The sequence below is a fragment of the Ochotona curzoniae genome, unplaced genomic scaffold, assembly GCF_017591425.1.
Source record: "Ochotona curzoniae isolate NIBS_2020 unplaced genomic scaffold, NIBS_Ocur_1.0 contig_1014, whole genome shotgun sequence".
In the NCBI taxonomy this organism is placed as follows: Eukaryota; Metazoa; Chordata; class Mammalia; order Lagomorpha; family Ochotonidae; genus Ochotona; species Ochotona curzoniae.
In genome coordinates this window covers 27,639,396-27,654,400 of record NW_024464920.1, presented here as the reverse complement: position 1 = coordinate 27,654,400, position 15,005 = coordinate 27,639,396, and the positions used below count along the sequence as shown (strand labels likewise).

Genomic DNA, 15,005 nt, shown 5'->3' with positions numbered 1-15,005 from the left:
CCAAAGGGATTAAAACAGACACAGGAAGAAGTCACCCGAGGGGCGACCTGCAATTTAACATACGGGTCTCCTTCCTGTGGAGATGTCTTCTTTCAAATTAAATTTTTAAATCAACATACATATCTGTACTTTTTTATGGGGTACATTACGATCTTTCAGCACATGTATATAGTATAAAGTAACCCAATTAGGTAATTCCCAACCGCACATGATCCCTACCCTAAGATATCTTCTGATGATCACATACAGGTTCTTAGTCATCCTCCTGTAACATTTTTGAGGCATTTTCCAAGTTTCCTGGGGTTGTTTCTAACTATAGATTATTATGACATTTTAAAAAAGGACAGGTGCGTCTCTTATGCTCATTGTGTAAATGATTTTCTGTTGCTATGTCACACTGAAAAACACTGGCATACACAAGTCTATTGCGTCCTTTTTTTTAAAAAATAAACATCTCAACATCTCATGTTTCATATTCCTAGTCCTTTTTTTTCCAGATTTATTTATTTACTTTATTGGAAAGGCAGATCTACAGAGAGGAAAGACAAAGGTCATCTGTCTGATGGCTCAGCTGGAGCTGAGCCGATTTGAAGCCAGGAGCCAGGAGCCTCCTCCAGGTCTCCCATGTGGGTACAGGGTCCTATGGACTTGGGTCAACTCTACTGTTTTCCCAGGCCACAGGCAGGGAGCTGGAAGGGAAGTGGAGTATCCAGGACAGGAACCAGTGCCCATACGGGAGCCCAGTGAATACAGGGTGAGAATTTAGACACTGAGCCATCCTGCAGGGCCCTACTGGTTCTTTTGTAGCAGGTGCTACCTTCAGTGAAAGCTGGTTAATTTAGCTAAAGAGCAACTGGAATTCTTAATTAAGCAATATAGTCACAATTTAGCAATATTGAGATTATAAGTTTAAAGCACGAGGTAGAAGGACTTTCTAAGAAATGATTATTGTGCTCTATCTAGTGCTAATGCTACGGATCCCTCCTTTTATCTTTTTTTTTAATTGTTGACTCATGTATCTATGGCAAATTGTTGTTGGTAGAAAAAAATATGATTGAGCAAAGTATACCCTTCTAGAATTTTATATGTCAAAAGAATGTTGGTAGTATTCACCATAGTCAGATTCTACTAATAAGTAGTCTAAACTAAAATAATCAGAAACAGATAACTTTCCTTGGTTTTTGTAGCCTTGGTTCAGTGTCATTGCTCATTCTACTACCGTCATTCAGGGTAATGGCACTATTGGATTGTGGCCCTCCTCTCTTAATCTTCTGTTTATCCCACTCAGATTCCCCGCACCAGGAAATAGCAACCTTTTGAGAATCAAAAAAGATTAGAATTTAGTCAAGCTTGAGAAAAATTAGATGTTTCATTTATCCTGTTCAAAAAATAAAGTCAACAATTATTATGCATTCTTTAATATGCAATCAACCCTTTTTCACTCTGGACATTCCAGCAAGAACGAAAACTTGTACACTGCTCCTGAGGCCCAATTTTTCAAAATCAGCCCTTTCCAAGCAGGTGCTCAAGGAAATGTTAGGGCTGTTATTGTCATCACGCTGTTCTGCACACAAAGGTCCAAAATCCCATAGAGAGCAAATCTAAAAGGATGGCTGTTTCCCCATTCCTGAAGGCTGGAATGGCAACTGCATCTTTTTAAAGGGGTTCACAGGTTAACCTGGCCTCCCCACGTTTTCAGTAGACCAAATGTGTACATTATAACTCCCTGATTTTCAGACATATAGGCGCTGTTGTGAGTAGCAGAATGAAAATCAATTTAAGAGCAAGTGGAAGTCAGCAAAATGCTTCACTAAACAATAAAGGGGTCCTCCTACAAGAAGAGTTTGGGGACCACTGATATACTCCAACTATTTTTTATTTTTTTGAAGAAGCCTAGTGTGGTAAAGGAGTCATACAGAAAATTAGAGCCAGGTTAAGTCTCAAGTTACTTGCTGTTCGGTATGGAAATGTTTTGGCTGTTCAGGTTCTAGTGGCTGCTGTCCATTCCACGGGACAGGGCTCAGCCCAAATGCCTCCACATCCACTCATCTTTTAATTAGAAATAAATGCAGTAAAAATGAGGAGATGATTTTTAGAAATTCTTCTAAATAAGACATGCATGGGAGCCTTGCCCTGAATTTGAACTCCCATTTAGAGAAAAAAAAAATCATTTTTAAGCTCAAAATAGGCCCAAACATATTATTTAAAGGAGAATCACAGAATCACGAACCTACAATGTGAACTATTAATAGAAGCTTCCCTATGGCCAATAAAAATAATGTCTTGCCAGAGAACGAGGAATCCACCAAATGGCTTTGTCATTGTTGTTACAGTGGAAACATCCATTCAGCATTACACACTCATCTCTAAACCAGGCCATCAGTTTATTGCTAAAATGGAGACTATTTTCAATTTGAGCACAAATTATCCATTCTTGTCAAGCTGTATAATAATGATCAGCCACTGTATATATATAAAAAAAGAATCACGATTTTGATCCTGCCCAATGTTCAACTTTTTGACTGACCAGCCATGAACCAGTCCCATTTCAAGGATCCATATCATTTCTTTCTCTTTTTCTTTGCTGTGAGCCATGCCTGGGCTTCTCAGCAGACTATTAAACGATGTGTGGTGTGCAGGCTTGGCTAGAAGTCATTGTTCAACAAAGCAGGAAAGAACTGAGCAGACCTGGGGCACTGTCACTCTGCTGAGCACAGATCGTCAACTGTCTGTTGCCTTGGTTCTATATTTCCTCTGCCTACTGTTCTTAGCTGTACGTTCTCCATTCACTGGTTCCACCCTTCTCCTTCCCATTCTATTATCGTTGTTGCTGTTGTTGTTATTTTATTTGAAAGGAAGAATTACTCAGAGAGAAGGAGAAACACACACAGATAGATCTTCCATCCACACCCCAATGGCTTCAGGGGCCGAGCAGATCCAAATCTGGGAGCCAAGAGCTTCTTCTCGGTCTTCCATGTGGGTACCAGGACCCGAGGACTTAAGCCATGCCTTGCTGCTTTCTTGGGCTATAAGCAAGGAGCTGGATCAGAAGTGAAGCTGAGACACTGGGATGCTCACATTGCAGGAGGAGGATCAGTGTGATACATCACCGTGCCACCCCCATCTCTTTTCCCATTTTTAGTGGCATCTTCTCACTCTAAATTATCAGCCCACTCCCATGCTCCATCACCAAACTTCGTGAGAGGGAAGTTTATCATTATAACTCCTTTTCCTTCCACTTAGATAGTTTTTGAGGAAAGTTTTATGTGATCATGTCAATGAAAGTTAAATGGTACTGTAGGGGTGGGTTTTCAGCTCTTGACATTATCCTTCATACTAGCTGAGAAGGTCTGGCACTTAGCAGACTCCCAACACATGATTGTTAATTAGACTACGCCTTAGGGCAACATCTGGAGATATATATTAGGTAACCCATCTTTCCTTTTTTTAAAGATTTATTTTTATTGGAAAGAGAGAGAGAGAGAGATCCTCCATCCACTGGTTCACTCCCCCAAATGGCCTGCAATGGCCTCAGCTGAGCTGATCTGAAACCAGGAGCCAAGAGCCTCTTCCAGGTCTCCCACACAGGTGCTGAGGCATAAGGACTTGTGCCATCCTCTGCTGCTTTCCCAGGCCACAAACAGGGAGCTGGATGGGAAGTGGAGCAGCCAGGACATGAATGGGAGCTGGTGCTGGTGGACAGGGGATTAGCTTGTTGAGCCACTGCATTCGTCCTAAGAAGCTCATCTTTCTACACTCGGATATCCCGACGCATGTTCAGTAGCTGGTGTTTAGTCATGCTTGTTGAGTGACTGAATCTGTATATGATTCAGGAATACCATCCTGAGTGGAGATCTTGGGAAACGGGATGTAGGACTCAGGCTCACTGATAAAGACATCCAAAAAACAATCTCAAACAGTGATGGTTTCACACTCATGTGACCTGCACAGTCAAGCAGCCCCGCTTCCTGTGTGCTGAAATCAATGCTGTACCTGGGCTCATTCTTTGCTCCCATTGCCTGAACACTGAACATCATTTTTGCACATGAAACTCTGCATGGAGCCTTGCAAGTGAAGTAGCTGATCCTAACCAAGATGTCCCAAGCTGGAGCAATTCTGCTCCTTCTTCAGGTTACTCATCTACTCAGCATTCAGTGCTGGTCTACCAGCCCCGTCAGCAGTAGGCTCTAGTCACCACATGCTGATCGACACTCAAATGGTTTCAACAGCCAGAGCGGGACAGGTGGAAACCAGGAACCCAGAACACACTCTGGGTCTCCTATGAGAGTGGCAGGGATTCAAGAACTTACATTACCACCTGCTCCATTCCAGGATATGCACTAGTAGGAAGTTGAAATTGGAAGTGGATCTAGGGTTGTGCTCAGGATCTCTGGTATGAGATGAGCTTCAGGGATGATTCTTTTAGTCAAAGATTGGCTTTTCAGTAGAAATATCTTGGATATTTATTAGGCATGGACTTTCTAGGTTTTCTCCACTGATAGATTTCAGGAGGAGGCATTTTTTCTGTGTCCTTTCTCTTAAAGTAACTGCATACCATGTCATTTCATTCATTCATAAAATAGCTCTCATTGATATTAAAAGTTCTTTTACACATTTCAGTGTGATGTTGTACTTTTTAAGTTGGTAGGGCATTGTCTAAGATACATGGTTTCATCAACTTTATGAAAAACAATTTCATGAGCCTGTTTACATTTACCTGTAAGATTCATCCTTTTTGAGTTAGAAATTAGAAGTTTTGGATTGCAGTTGCATTCATTTTTTAAATTATTATTATTCAATCTGATGAGAAACCAGAGAATCATTATTATTTACCACAGTAAGCTATGGAATCTTGGGTAAGTTATCCAACGTCTTGAGTTTTTTGTTGCCTCATTTTAAGAAATAAGACGGAGGAAATCGAGGCCAAGGAATACTTTCTTTTCTACGTGTGTGTGTGTGTGTGTGTGTGTGTGTGTGTGTGTGTGTGTGTCTGTGTGTGTGTGAGTGTTCAAAGAGTCAAAGGCCTTTGAAAATCATGGTGGAGAAGCCATGATTAAACATGTTTGTGTGTACAAGCGTGAGTTCTGGAAAGTGTGAAGACAGATTCAGAACTGACTGGAAGAATTTGGGGACAGAGTCTGAGAAGTTATGAACACACAAAGAACAGCACACCGCTAACCATGTGGGCTCCTGAGGTCAGATTATTTTCTGTAGGTAACAAGTTGAGGGACCTAGTCAATGGCAGCAGTCAGCTGGGCATTCTGAACATGATATGCAATTGGGAAAAGCTGAAGAATTGGAACAAGAAGTAAGGGAAATTCTCTGCCGAAACTGTGACGTAAAGAAGGCAAAGAAAGGCCTTCCAAGGAAAGGATGTATTCCACAAACAAAAGCAGCAGCTGCCCAGAAAGGCATTCATATAGAAGAGGGCCTGATGAATAAATCAGTTACAGGGCTTTTGATACACATCTTGGCAGAGTTTCAAGTCCAGGGTTTAACAAGTCTACAGGCTTAAGATCTGCAGAGAAATTGGATGTGTGTTGAAGGCCTGATCAAGAGGAAAAAGACAATCCCTGTGGGAAGACCTTAACGATGCTGGAAGGCCAAGGCTAAAATGTGTGATCATGTGCTTTAGGAAGGAAGGAGAAGATAAAGAAGGCATTGTGATAGGCTTTAAAAACAAGCCTTCATGATTCTATTTAAAACCAGAGGACAATTTGGTAGGTTGGTTTGGGTGTTATGATTGTGGAAGTAGAACCCACAGTGGAGGTCAGGATCCAAAGCTGTGGGAAAAGTATGAGATGACAGGGAGAGTAAGCAAGAATCAAAGACAGTCAGGAAGATGAGCAAGTCAAGCCTGCTTGTTAGCCTGTTGTTCCAAACAGGTTTGGGATAGGTGGTGTTGGAGGCTGACTTGTTTCAGAGTCAGTTTAGATGCCTGCAGATATCTGATGTTCCTGGAGTTCTGTCATCAGAAAGCAGGAGGTGGGGGACTCGAGGGTGTAGACTAGAATTCCTGGGGGCATGTCAAAAGCCCTGCTGCACCTTTGGTGATAGGAGCAGAGAACAAGGTCAGGGGGGCAGCAGCTCTGGGCTTGACCGGGGGACATGGGCTCCAAAATCTGAATCCTACTTACAGGTGAGGTTGACTGTACTGGTTGGAAGGCAAGTGAATTTAAGGGGCATGTGGCGTTTATAAGAAAGGAAACAGATAATCAGAACTGATCTTTTGGAAACAGTTACATGTGAATTGTGGAAAGGAGGAGTAGAGAGGATAAAGGGAGAGTAGGCAATGTGAAGTAAGTGTGATACTAAGGACATCATAGGTCCAATCATATTTGAATACTACTACAACTCAGGAAAAGTATATGTTACTACCTCTAGTTTACAGATGGGTGTTTTATTTGCTCTTTATATTGATCCTAAAAGCTGAACTTGATCAAATGCTTATTACATGTCAGTGCTTCGGAGTATCTCTCTTAATATTTTCAAAAACAGGAAATACATACTACTCTTCATCCATTTTCCAAATGAGAAAACTCAGGCATGAAGAAGTCAGTCACTCACCCAGAGATGCATGGATTGAAAATCGTGGGGGCCAAAACTCAAGTCCAAGACACTTTTCTCCAGAACCCAACATCTTAATCCTTGCAATAAATCATCTCTAAGGAACCAGTCAAAAAGAGTGAAAAAAGAGCAATGATAGACTTACAAGAGTTAGTGTAATGACAGTTTGATATTTAGTGTCAGTCCCTGTTCTAAGTGCCTTACATTGTTTATGTTAACTCATTGGATTTTCAAAACAATCTCTTTTTTTGAGATGTAGGATGGAACACATAGAAGCTGCTCAATAAATATGTGTTGAATGGATCTTATAAGATAATCATACAGGGGCCAGCATGGAGACCCACAGGCCAATCTTCTTGCAAAGTCAGCATTCCATATGGACATGGTGGTTCAAGTCCTGGCTGCTCCACTTTCAATGTGGCTTCTTGCTTATGGCCCGGGAAAGCAGTGGAAGATGGCCCATGTGGGAGAATGGAAAGAATCTCCTGGGAGTGAACCAGCAGATGGAAGATTTTCTCTCCTTCCCCCATCTTTCTCTCTTTAAATCTGCCTTTCAAGTAAAAATAAATCAGTCTTTTTTTAAAAAAACAAGATGACTATATAGTTATACTTTTAGAAAACTGTAGATCTTAGGACTCTAGTTCAAGAGTCTCTGCCCCTGTGACTCTCATTGCATTTAATTCTGTCTAAAGTGATCTTATTTACTTCTTTGCTTGCTTACTATTTTTCTCATTTTTGCGTATCAACTCTAAGAGAGCAGAAACACCACTCACAATGTTTAATGCTATATTTGCAGCATCCAGAATGACACTTGGGGCGTGGGATGTGATTCGTGAACATGTACTGTTTGAAAGAAAAGAATCCAGCACAACCATCACCTGTTAATCTTCAGTTTCACTTTCCCTGGGTTTCAGTTCCCTGTGCTTAATCACAGTCTGAAAATAGTAAATGGAAAGATACAGAAAGAATGTATAAGTTGTAAACAGCTCCATTATAGTGTATTGTTATAATTTTTCTGTTTTGGCCTGAGATTTTTTTCATCTTTTCCTGTACCTAATTTATAAACTTTATCATGTGTGCATATGTATCAGCCTACGTATGGGGTTTGGTACTATTCTCAAACTTTGGCCTTCACAGGGAGAGGCTCATGGAAAATATACCATTGGCAAAGAGGAGACTGCATTTCTATCTTTTGAGAAAACTCTCCCTCCATGGATTCCCAGAGATTTGCTGAGCTAAGCTACTGGCTGCTCACCTCACCTTATGTCCCTGCTCTCCAAGACCATCTGTGGAATTTCTCCACCACTGGTTCTACTCTCCATTGACTCAATTAGGCTTAATTTTGGAGCAAAATCATTAATACAAGGAAATCTCTCCACTTCAAATCCATTAGAATGGCTATCATGAAAAAAAAGAAGCAGGGAAAAAATGTCCTTGAGGAAGTGGAGAATTTGGAACCCCTGTGCATTATTGATGAGAATGTGAAATGATACGGCTGCTGTGAAAAACAATATGAGAGCTCCTCAAAATGGTAAGAATATAATTAATGTGTGATTCAGCAAGTCCAGTGTTGAGGAAGGAACTGAAAGTAGGAGCACACTCATGCTCATTTGTAATATTAGGCACAGCAGCCAAAAGGTGGAGGAAAGCCAACCGACTTCAGTAGATGCATAAGCAAAACAAAATGTGGCATATACATACAATGGAATATTACTCACCCTCAAAAAGAGGCAAATTCTAATAGATGCTACAACAGAAATAAACCTTAAAGATATGATGCTAAATAAAAGAAGCCAATCAAAGGTAAAATACTATACAATTCCATTTAAAAGGTACCTAGAACGGTGATATTCACAGAGAGAGAAAGTAGACAGGTAGTTCCCAAGGCTAGGCCGATGAAGGAAAGAGGAGCACACAGCTTTGCAAGATGAACAAATTCTGGAGGTGGTTGTACAACAATGTGGACAGACTTAATATTACTGAATACTTAGAAATAATTAGGATGCTAAGTACTGTTGTGTGCATTTGATAGTACTTTGTAAAAGTGTCTTTATAGAAAGACTTGGTGTCAGGACATACACCTTATTTTAAACCCTGAAGTGAACAATTATATTAAGTCTAATGAAAATGTAGAGTATATATAAAGGAAGAGGGATGTAAGGCGCCACAAATACTTGGTGTTAGGGATGGGAAATGACCTTAGAGTTTGGGATTCTTGATGGTTGGCGTTGCATCTGATACCTTCTTCAATGGCTTTGGGATGCTGTGGCTAGTAGGTGTCATGTAGCCATCTCTATAGAGATTTAAGGCCTCTGAGCCCTTATGAAGCTGAATCATTCAGAGTGGCTAGTGACTGACAAGGCTGTTGGGAAATGTCCATGACCCTTACCTGTCCATGCGAAGCTGGCAGACAATGCTCAGCGCATCCACAACACCTTCTTTTTTCAGCTGTTGACAGCCAATGGATGTAGCAATGAAACACCCTGTTCTACCAATCCCTGCACTGAAAAGAAAAGAAAAAGAATCAAAAGGCAGGGGGAACCAACAACAATCAAACTTTTAAAAAGAGTGGTTTTTCTTTATTTGAAACATAGTTTAGGCTAATAACAATACTAATAACTCGCACTTATGTATGGAATATTGCAAACCTGGCTCTGTGCTTAAAATACATTTTTCATTTAGTTGTAAGTACTAGGATGAGTGGGGTGGCAGGAGGTGGGGGAGTGGAAAGAGTAGTGAGCAGTAATTGCTCAAGAAAACAGGGCTTGAATTTAGGGAAGGTGTAGCTAGGGGGAGGGAGGAAAAAGATTTAGTTGCGTCATAAATAGGATTTTGGTAGACGGGAGTTGGAGAATAACAAAGTAAAAAGAAAAAGATGCTTAGTCATGGGGAGTGGGAAAACTGGCAGTTACTGAGGCAAGGAGAATTCTGGAAGAGGGAAGGACTTGAGGGAGGAGTTTGGGCTAGCTATGCTGATGCTGAGAGATATGGCAATAGGCACACATTTCTGGGTCATTCATGCAGAAATGATAATTGAGCAGACACACTGTCTGCTGGAAGGGTCCCAAGGCCCCTCTCCCACCTCCGGCAGTGTGCCTGAAATAAGCCTACGCATCACACACGCTGTCTTTCTCTCTATAATTTCAACTGTCAATGGTCTTTACATAAATCCTCTGAAATCCATCTCTAAACTCCCTCAGATTCTCCTAAACTCTAGATTGGCATTCCATCACCTTGCTGAAACTCTTGCTTGCCTATTTTGCACTTCCTTGATGCATCTAAATCCAATGTATTTCCAACAAAATTAGCTATCTTTTCCCTCAATGGCATTACCCGCCAGCCACAATTTTTTCAGCCTAGACATTTCAGAGCCATCTTCAGCATCTCCCCCTCTCTCACTTCCCACATCCAATCTGTGTCCAATTCTTCTGTTTTTCATCTCTGTTGAGTTTCTGGGATCCATGATTTCCTTTTTATGGCCTGTGTTCACATTTCAGCACCTCTTTCCTTTATGGTTAGCAATGGTATCATTATGATTTCCATATCTCAAGTCTTTGACTAATTCATTATCAAAACAGCAGCTAGACTCATCTTTCTGATGATTTAGTAATTTTATTCCCTACTCAAAAGTTGTAGATGTCGCCTATTAATTAAAATGTAAAAGCTACACTTTCTATCATGGCCTTACAAAGTTTGCATATGATTAACTTTCAAACTTTATGTCTTTTTGCAGTCTTCCTTGCATCTGATATGCCATTGTTCCCCAGTTTTGTTGCAAAAACAGCTTGTTGTTTTCCAATTTTCTCTGTGATTGATATTTTCTCATTCTGGATGTCTTCCCCATCATTTAAAAACTACAACAAACATTGATCACTTTTTGAGAATCCAGTTTAATATTATCCCAATTTTTAGAAGTTCTTCAGGGTAGGAATTAATTACTCCTCTCTTGGTGCTCAAATAACATTTATTTCTCACATTTGGCACTTGCTTTCTATTGAATACAAGAACAGAAATTTAAAGGAATGAATTCTTTTTAATTGAAGTGTCTAGAAAGAGTTTGTTTCACTAAAACAGGATAAGAATGGTAAGCATTTGGCTAGCATGAATAAGAGACTATTTTGAGTAATGAAATGGTAAGAGGAAAAGATTGATGTGAAAAGGAATATATGCTTTGTGACAAATAAATAAAGTCACATGGCCTAAAGAGAAGTACTTTAGTGGAATAGTGGGAAATAAGACTGAGAAGGTATCTTACATTCAAAAAAAATTTTTTTTTTATTTGTCTGGAAGGTAGAGTTAGAATTAGAGAGAGAGATCTTTATCTACTGGCTCAATCCCTAATTTGCTACAATGGCAGGTACTGGGCCAGGTCGAAGCCAGGAGCCTCAAACCTAGTATTTGTCTCCTATGTGGGTGGGAGAAACCCAAGTACTTGGGTCGTCTTCAGCTGCCTTCTCAGGCACAGTGGCAAGAAGCTGGGACTCAAACTGGAGCTGTTGTGGGATGTTGCATTGCAGACAGCATCTTTACCCATTGCACCACAATGCTGGCCATTTACGTTAGGTTTTTATATGGAAAGCTAAGAATTTTGGACTTGATATTCTATACTCTTTTTTTGTGTTAATTAAATAATTTTTTAAAAAAGAATTAGACGAAAATTAAGAATATTTGCTCTCCAGAAAAATCCACATCAGTTTAGGTACTCAAGTTTGTTTAAATGATTTCAAGACATTCACTGATTCCTGTAGTTATGTATAGACTCAAGGTCAAGAACTTTTGCTTTAGACAATGAGAAATCACTGGTAAGTTTGGAGGAGGGATTCCATAAAACAAAAGGAGGTTTGGGAACAATATGAGAGGGAAGTCTACAGCGCAGGCAGTGAGGGCATAGGGGAACAAGGCACATGTGTGCAATTAGTCAACGATTTCTAAAGGCCATGAATGAGGTCATAAGGACGTGAACTAGTGTGGTAGGACAGGAAGCAGCGATTATGGAGCAGCTTTGAAGGGAAAGCCAATCCGGTGACTGATTAGATATTGAGGCTAGAATTGAAAGAAAAGCCAAAGATAACTGTCAACATTGGATGCTAAATTACTGGAAAAATGATCACTTCATTCTTAGAAATAGTAATCAGAAGGGGAGTTACTTTTACAGGGGAAGTGGCTACATCAGTTTAGACATCCTGGGCATTTAATGATTTTGGGTGGGAACCAATTAGATTGTTTGCCCATGGGGTCCAGCTACGTATAGGATAAGGCCTAATGCTGAAAATTGGATAGTGACACCTTTGGGTAAATTTTACTCTTAAACCACAGACTTTAAAAAAAGAATCTAGAATTACAACACAAAGGCATAGTTTTATTATTGCATTATCAAAAAGCTGTTGTAAGGTTAAACCAAGCAACATAAATAAGGTTGATAAAATAGACTGAAATAGGAGAGTAGACTGGTCATATCAATAATGTTTAAAATACCTTTTAAAAAAGTATGTTTTCCCTTACACTAAAAGGAAAAGGAGGTGGAAAGATTATCAATTGCAGGACATCTACTGTCCGTATGAGCTTCACTCTGGTACCGTATGTTCTGGGAAGAGCACTCTGTTTTCCTTTTGGACTACCATTTGCCCACCTCCCACTACATAAACTTGTTTCCATCTGCTTTTTCATGAGTTAACTCCTAAAATACTTGACTACTTTTCACCCAACTTTACATAGTAGTAAATGTTATCAATACAATCTAAGTAGGTTTCGCATTGCAATTCTGACACAACAACTACAACCACAAAACAAAAAGAAAAATCAGTGGTAATTTCAAGACACACTCGTAATTCCTAGTGTATATGAGACTAACACTAAATGAAGGAAGGACACCCCACTTCTATGGGCTCTATGATTTTACAAAGACTGCACAGCTGCCCAGGCAGAAAGAACCGTTCATGCCTTACCTGCAGTGGACAACCACAGGCCCTCGGCCCTCAGAAGCAAGTCTGTCTTCTTCCACATCCAGCATGAGCTGGAGAAGGGGCTGGGCGTTGTCTGGCGTCTTGTGATCAGGCCAGGAGGTGTACCAGTAATGCTTCACATGTTGGGTGTGACTTCCTTGCTGAAAATAGTAACAGCCACTGAATACCTTAGTTGCTCGTGGACAGAAAAGTCATCCGAACCGTAATACTGAATGCATTCTCTCACTTCCATCTAGCTGGCAACTTATTTCAAGTTGCAAAACACCCAGAAGATGTGTGACAAATACCTTTTCCTTGAGAAAACTTTGCTGGAAACATCTTTATCTCAAAAGCTGGACAGTCTTGCCTTCATTAGGCTGCATTTATATCTATTTCTGTATCTAGAATGTAGGTATCACATACCAAATATGTTTATAATATGATATAATAAACGGGGTGTTGGGTGAAAATATAGCCAAAAAAGAATGGGATATGTAAGGGTACTTTAGAAAGCATGTGGAAAAAAAATGGATGAAAGATCAATTTATTTTGCATTTTCTGTGCACCTTAAAAAGATTTATTTATTTTCGTTTGAAAGGCAAATGAGGAGTTACAAGGAAGGGGAGACAAACAGATGGAGAGAGAGAGAGAGAATCTTCCATCCATTGATTTACTCCCAAATAGGTGTAACAGCCAGAACTGGGCAGGTCCAAAGCCAGGAGCCAGGAGCCTCTTCCAGGTCTCCAAGGACGTGAGCCCTCCACTGCAGCCATCCCAGAGAGCTGGATAAGAAGTGGAGCTGCTGGGACTCAAACTGGCACCCATAGATAGGATGCAGAGATTTAACCTGCTACATCACCATGCTGGCCCCTCCAAGGACTGTCTAATGACCTCTCCTATACATAGATTTAAAAAGGTCTTTTAAAAAAGATTTATTTATATTTGTTTTTATTGGAAAGGCAGATATACAGAAAGAAGGAGATACAGAGATTTTTTTTTTTGCACATTCACTCCCAGCTGGATGGAAGTAGAGCAGCTGCGACATAAACCAGTGCCCATATGGGATCCCGGCATATGCAAAGCAAGGACTCTAACCACTAGGCTATCTTGCTGAACACCAGATTTTTTAAAAAAAAATCTTCTGTAACACAATAAACTTACTTGCTAATTCCATTTTCCCACAAACTTTTGGAAGTACATTTGTATTATGTGATGGTCACTTACAGGGTTTTAAAAACAAACGGAACAACAGAAGGAAGGACACTTTGTTTAGTATCCCATCATACTAAGGCTTCTACCCTTTAGTGTTTAATCGCAGAGAGGAGTCTCAGCAGGAAAGAAGCAGCTACATGGATCTCTGGGTTGGAAGCACTTGAGCTAGAGCCCACGCACATCATCTTGGAACCAAGTTCCCCAGTGAGTGGCAGTCTGGCATAGGCCAGGCACTCAAGAGCACGTGTTGAGGAAACAAACTTTGCTAAGTACCTCCCTGTGCCACACTTCCAAATAGAAACCCTTCCTGTAGCTCTGCCTCCACTCTCTTCCTTTTTGGGATGCTTCTGTCCCAGCAGGGAGGCTGCAGATAAGGCTGAAATCTTTGGGAACAGTCTTCTTTAGAAGTGAAAATGCCATGGCAACCTTCCTTAGCACCTGCCGCCTGTGAGTTAGGTAGGATAATTTCCTATGACATCATCTGGTCTGGGGAAAGTCCCTATAAATGACTTTCACTCAGAGTATCCGAAGATCTCATTAACACTTCAGGCTTGTCTTGCCTTCCCCAGCCACCCACAAGTGTAGATCTTTCTCCCTCATCGTTTCCAGGCCTTACTTCAAGCTGCTTAGGCCAAAATGACACTAAAAGGAATCCTGATAAGTCTTTATCTATGTAAGTCCTTAGTGAAAGTCTTTCAAAAGGTGAACTCAGAGATGGTTTATTAATGCAATGAGGAGATTCTACATAATAAATTCCTTGAATACTATGTATACTAACTTGGTTATTTCACATTTTAATAGATGACAACAAAGACATGCATGAAGGGATGTTGTGGTTCTGCTTTGATCCTGATCTTATTTGCTTTGACTGAGTCTGTAGGATTTATGAATGTATACCGTTTCTAAGCAGGAATGGAATCCGCTAACATCATCTGCTGTGCAGGCAGCCTTGGCGACATTGTCTTACCTTTAGGACAAGGTTTCGAACAGTGTAGTTGTCGCATTCGTTTACATTGATAACCAAAACTTCCACTTTCCCATATATCCCCCTCTTTTCTGGCCAGTAAAGAACACATTTCTAGGGATAGGAGATAAGAACACACCAGATATTGATGTCAGTTATGAACTTCAGAGTATTTCTCATGCAAACGTCTCAAAAGAATTTTTTTTATGTCATTAATTGGGGGAAAAAGCTATTATAATTTTTACCAACTCTAAAAGTACACTAGAACCAGTAAATTGTACACTTTCAATATATAAATTTTACAGAATACAAATTACACC

At 40.3% G+C, this 15,005-nt stretch overlaps 1 protein-coding gene across 1 annotated transcript in view; it reads right to left on the bottom strand.

Annotated features, from left to right (window-relative positions):
* Positions 1 to 15,005, bottom strand: part of PTPRR (protein tyrosine phosphatase receptor type R) — a 184,391-nt gene that overhangs the window by 10,476 nt on the left and 158,910 nt on the right. Inside the window, exons 10-12 of the mRNA XM_040990059.1 lie at positions 14,689 to 14,799; positions 12,513 to 12,670; positions 8,957 to 9,070 (exon numbers count right to left, since the gene is read on the bottom strand). Of these exons, the coding sequence (XP_040845993.1) occupies positions 8,957 to 9,070; positions 12,513 to 12,670; positions 14,689 to 14,799 (383 nt within the window). The remainder of the gene's footprint in view (positions 1 to 8,956; positions 9,071 to 12,512; positions 12,671 to 14,688; positions 14,800 to 15,005) is intronic.